The sequence below is a fragment of the Calonectris borealis genome, chromosome 5, assembly GCF_964195595.1.
Source record: "Calonectris borealis chromosome 5, bCalBor7.hap1.2, whole genome shotgun sequence".
Classification (NCBI taxonomy): domain Eukaryota; kingdom Metazoa; phylum Chordata; class Aves; order Procellariiformes; family Procellariidae; genus Calonectris; species Calonectris borealis.
Genome location: NC_134316.1, coordinates 29,168,682 through 29,174,180, shown reverse-complemented (window position 1 = coordinate 29,174,180; position 5,499 = coordinate 29,168,682). Strand labels below are relative to the sequence as shown.

Sequence of the window (5,499 nt, the reverse complement as noted above, 5' to 3'; positions counted from 1 at the left end):
GCTGCCTGACGCGGGCGGGGCCTCGCGCCGCGCCTGCGCGGACCGTCCGCCGCCGCCCGCACGTGCCCGAGGCGCGGGCTGCCAGGGGAAAGCCCCGCCCTCCGCTAGTGCGCATGCGGGAGGGCGCCACCGCCCGGAGGGGACCTTGCGTGCCCGGTCTGGCCGCTAAAAGCCCTCTCTGCGCATGCTCAGGCTGCCGGGCCTGCCGCTGGCACCGTGCCCGGTCCCGCCTCCCCGCTCGGTGCGCACGTCCGTGGGGAAGCCCTGCCCTTTCCCCGCCTGCGGCCGCGCCTCCCGCCCTTAAGCTGGCGCGGCACAGTTTCTGGCGGTGCCGCGGGGCTCCGCCGGGCGCGAGGGGGCCGTTTGCCCGGGGCCACCTTAACGAGGCAGCGAGTGCGCGCGCGCCCCGGAAGCGGAAGCGAGCCGGGGCCCTCGGGGTGAGAGCGAGTGGTGACGTTTCGCTGGCCGGCGGGTAGCGGTGGTCGGTGGTGTCTCGCGGTTGCCCGCGGCGGCTGCGGAGCGCTGGGCGGCCTCGCCGCGGCGGGCTGGGCTGGGCTCCGCCCGCAGGCCCCGCGCCGCTCTCCCGGTGAGTGCTCGGGCTGCCGCCGCCACTGGCGCGAAGCGGTACCGCGACCGGCGGCGGTTTGTCGGGGCGAGGCGGGGACCCGCGGTCCAACACCGGCGGTGCTGCGGCGGGGAGGGCGGGCATGTGGACCCTGTCGGCCCCGGGGAACGGACGGCGGGTCTGCCCTGCGGCAGCCCGGGCGCGGGGCTGCGGCCGGGCTGGGCCGGGGCCTCCGGTCTGCCGAAGCGCTGCTTGGCTGCGCCGCCCCGGCCCCGAAGGAGCGGAGCTCTGGGGCTCCCGGGCGAGCCCCGGCTGCCCGCGTCACCGGGGCGGGACTGCTCCGCCCGGCGCCTGGCCCGCTGGCTGTGGCCGGCTGTGGGTGCACAGGGGGAAAGGCGGGGGCCGGGCACGTTCCTAACTAAGGCCGTGCCGTCACCGTTTCTTTCCTCCTCCGTGAGAACGAGGGCTGCGGGCCATGGGCAAAGTAGCCCGTCCCTGCTGCGGCCCTGAGGGTGCCCTCCTGTCCTTCTGCCGGGTACTTTTGGAAGGCAGAAACTAGTAAGTTGGGGTTGAGTGTCGCTGCAGTAGCCCAAGCTATTTCCACCTGTGAATCAGCCTTTTTTTCGGTTATAGTAGTAGACTTTTAGCAGCTCTTAACCCGTGTATGTATATATTTAGTATAACTTTATCGTACAGACTTTAAGTAAGTGTCCCTTTTCCTTATTATCTTTTAAACAGCTGTTGTCTTTTGAAATAGCTGTTTAAACAGCTGTTATCTGTTCAAGCAGGTGTCTTTTCAAAATTCTGCGCATGAACGAGTGCTGCTAATTTAGCTAGACAAATTTAGGTTAGAGGTTTACACTAGATGGATAGGCAGGGATAGGCACTCTGTCTCTTCAGAGTTGTTTCAATGCTGTTTTGCTATGGCTTAAAAAAACGCCCACTACTTCTGCTGCCCCTTTATGCCTGAAGTGCCTGCCTTTCAGCAGCAAGTGAAGCAGTCTTGGGATTCTGTGCAGTAGAATGGTGACCTGGGTGCGAGGTGCCCGGGCTGCTTCTCCTGAAGGCAGCTCAGACTGCGTAGAGCTCACGGCCTTGCTCAGCACGAGGCCTGCTTGATACAGCCTGGCCTATTTGCTCTGGGGCCCTGCCAGATTTAAACTTGTTCGGTGTGTTTGTGAAGTGCTGCATCAAAGCTAAAAAGCTCTTCCAGAACTACAGATGCTCTGAACGCAGCATATATGCATTCTGCAGTGCAGTCATGGCTAATGCCCATCTGGCTACCCGCCAACCCAAGTTGGCAACCTGCTAAGACAGCTTATGTGTCTTTTTGTCTGTAGTGTGGCTCACAACTTGGATGGACTGTACGTGAAAAGTTACATTAATTTCTGTACTTGGCATCCCTTAGTAATTCTAAAGGCTTGTAAATCCTTAATGTGCTAGAGAGAGCAGTTGATATCAAAATGCTTAAACTCATCCCCTTAGCATATTGCATTATTCTATTGTGAGGCTGTCGGAAGAAGCTTTTGGAGTTTTGTAGTGGAAACATTTGTTTGTTAAGGCATAATTAATTTTCTGTATTTGGAGATCCGTAGAACGCTGGAAGCTAATTTTAAATTTTGAGTGTTCACCTGGCTGCTGTATGTTCGTCATCCTATCAAATTTCTTAGCTGTCATATCCAAGTGTTCCTGTTAAGTTTTGTCCATGGCTGCAGTTTTAGCAGCTCAAAGCTTACTGAGATGCAGTGCTGGTTTTCAAGGTGGGTTTTTTTTGTGTTGTTCTGATTTTCATGGGAAATGAGCTTGAAAAACATTTTGAACATCTGTTTTGCTGACACCTGTTTAGTAGATCATATTGATGATAATGCTTTTTCAGAATTATTCTGCAAAAATATGACTTGTATGCCCCATAAGGAAAACTTGGAGTTTTCACACTTCAAATGTCATGTAGAAGTCCTCTTCCAGCAAAGTAAGAAGATGGACATCCATATCTGTTAGTGTACTGATCTGCAAATATTTTACAGGCATAGTTCCATAGGAAGCATAGACTAATTTTTTTATGAAAGATCGAGATGGCATGGTAATGTATGCCACTTTGGAATTGCCTGTACGTACAATGTCCATTAAATCTACAATGTGTTAATATATTTATTTGCATCATTTGCTATATCTGAGGCCTGTATTTAGGCTGAATTTATTTATCCTACATCTTCCGAAACTTCTGGAGACTTGGTTCTGCGTTGTAGCCTCAGTATCAGAGGGGTTGGACTGGCAGTTTGTTTTTTGTTTTTGTTTTGTTTTTTTCTTTATAACCTGCCAACTTTGTGACAATATTAACTCTCAATTAGGCAAAGCAGTCAGGAGGTTGGTTTACATGGGTGACTTGTTTCATCTACTTTGGAATATATCTTTGTAAGCCTTGCTTGTTGGGGCCTGTACAGCTAGTAAATCTCAGTGTGTATGTAATGAGCTTCTTTCTGTCTTACCTAGGTTGGAGCCCTCTCTCTTAAATTAAGGAAGAATACAGCTAATGATGTATTATTCATTTTAATAAATGGACCAGCCTTTCTTGTCTGTTTTCTTCTCTACCCATTTGAGGGGGGAAGGGAAGGAGGTCCAGAAAAGCCTTGAAAACTGTCAGCTGCTTTGATTACAGAGGCTCTCATTATTGGGAAGTTTGCTTTCAGTTCTGAAAGGAGGAACTCAAATGTGAGGTTCTGAATTCGGCTATCAGCAAGGGAGTAATTTCAGCTGGGTACGAGAAAACAACTGTGAAATTGGAAGATAAACAAGAAGAATCTGAAGTGCTCCATTTCCACAGTAACATTTCTATGGTGTTGCAACTTTTTTGCTTTTTAGACAAATTTTGGTTTGCCCTTTTTGAGGATTTTAGATTGCTGTTTCTGCCATGTGTTCTCCTGAATATCTTGCCACCTTGTATAGGAGGTGGAGTGGTTTAGCATGTTGACTAGACTATGCATACCCTCCAGAAATTAATTTTTTATGGTTTCTTAACTATAAGTTGCGGTTGGCGTTAGGCTTATATGTAAGATTTGTACCTGTAGTGAACAAAAATAGCCTGTTTTCCAACAAAGCTGTTAAAAAATACAATGTGAATTTTGCTTATTAAAATGCAAGTACGTTTGTAGGGTTACTGAAATAGGAAATTCAGTTTGATTTAGTGTAAGGTAGATAAAATAGAACTGATCAATAATGTTCAATTTTGCTAACAAAATACTTTGTTTCTGATTATACTGTCTTTGCAGGATGCCAAGCTTCTAGGCTATTCTGCTTGATTTTATTCTGTCACATAGCATATTGCTGATAAGATAATAAAAAGCAGTTAGCATTCTTTCTGGAAGTCTGTCTGGACTGTTTTTTTCATGGTGAATTCAATGCACAAATATTCCAGACAGTGAAATGCAGTGTGGTATCTCTATTTTTAAGTAGGCCATCAGGATAGCCTAAAATTAACTTCAGGCCAATAGTTGCTAAAAATAACTCTAATAAAAGTAAAACTTGTGTGCTTTCTGGAATTGACATGAAAGCAGGTTTCTTAACCCAAAAGATACTGGAATAATTAATTTGCGAAGGTATAGCTTCAACTAGTTTTAAATTTAATTTTTAATTGTTTTCCAGATTCTTCGGAGTTGTACTTGAAGCCGCCAAAATGGTTCTAGCAGATCTTGGAAGAAAAATAACTTCAGCATTACGCTCACTGAGCAATGCTACGATTATCAATGAAGAGGTATGTAGTATGCATACGTGATGGCACTAACATTTAGAAAGCAAAGTTCTGAGAAGTTCTCAAAGGCCGATGAGAAGCTTGAAGTAGGTTGATGTTATCCCGAAGCTCTTTTCTTCCTTCAAGTAAACTTTCTAGCTAGAGGTTTTAGCCCCCTGATAGTACTGCCAAAACTTAGAACCAGATTTAGACATGTATAATCACTTCAGGCATAGTGGGTCCCATGGTCAAAGGGTCCTTGAGCCTGGTGGCTGTACTTACAGAGGTTAGTGTTCTGAGGAGGTGAACGCTGGAGGAGGCGGCGATATGTGCCCAAGTTTGGGTGGAAGGTAGGCTGTGAGACTGCGCAGAGTGCGCCGATTTATGTGTGTGTGCGCAGCCAAACTACAGAGATGCATACCAGGCTGCTAGAAGCTGAAGCATGGAAGAATAAATAGTTTTCAATGTAAACTTCGCTGTCTGAAATGTGAGGATTATGTTATGTTTGCTGCCGTTATATTCAAGCCAATACAGTGTGTGTTCTGGAAGCTGTTTGACTTGGTATAGTCTGTATTGAAATTATAAATGTTTTCTGTTATATGGACTGAAAAGCAAGATGGAAAACTAACTGATGTGATGGTTTAGAAGTGCCTCTGAGTAAATAAATTGCTAGAAACTCTTTTCAGGCAGGCAGACACGTGGCTTAAAGTAACTAAAAAGTAGGCTTGTTGAGGGTTGTAGGGTTGGAACTTGTGCATAGAGGAAAGGTTTTAACAAATCTTCAGTTAGGAGACAACAAATCCTTAACTGAATCAAATATAGCCCGATTAATTTTTTTCAGCAGTAGAAACTTTTCTCCTGCAAGAGCTCAAGCTGTGCAAATGAGGCAGGTGTTACTTTCAAAACATCTTTTTGTTCAAGACTTTTCACTTTGAAAAGTCTTAGAACTACTAAACTGGATTCTGAACCGAGGCATCTGTTTGCCTAAAAGGCATACCCCAGAGCAGGAATCCAGTTTCTGCTGAGAATGCAGATAGCAGCGTGTCCATCTTGCATTTAAGGAATACTTTTATTTATAGAGATTATGTTGTGTTAAGAGATTCTTTTGTGGCTTTCTGTTACAGCTGTCTCTAAGGAGTACCTGTTGAGAAGTTTAGGAAGCCTTGCTACATACCAGCTGCTGTTGTCCTTAATACAATAGGAAGTGTTT

At 46.8% G+C, this 5,499-nt stretch overlaps 1 protein-coding gene across 4 annotated transcripts in view; it reads left to right on the top strand.

Annotated features, from left to right (window-relative positions):
- Positions 1 to 109: 109 nt before the first annotated feature.
- LOC142082910 (signal recognition particle subunit SRP54) overlaps positions 110 to 5,499 on the top strand; it is a 35,537-nt gene continuing 30,147 nt past the window's right edge. For 2 of the 4 annotated variants that reach the window (XM_075151657.1, XM_075151651.1), the window contains exons 1-2: positions 419 to 586; positions 4,205 to 4,313. In XM_075151657.1, coding sequence (XP_075007758.1) covers positions 4,236 to 4,313 — 78 coding nt within the window. In that variant the 5' untranslated portion in view covers positions 419 to 586; positions 4,205 to 4,235. Of the gene's footprint in view, positions 587 to 746; positions 1,124 to 4,204; positions 4,314 to 5,499 lie in introns of those variants that run through there. The other 2 variants (XM_075151649.1, XM_075151650.1) reach the window with 2 other exon arrangements.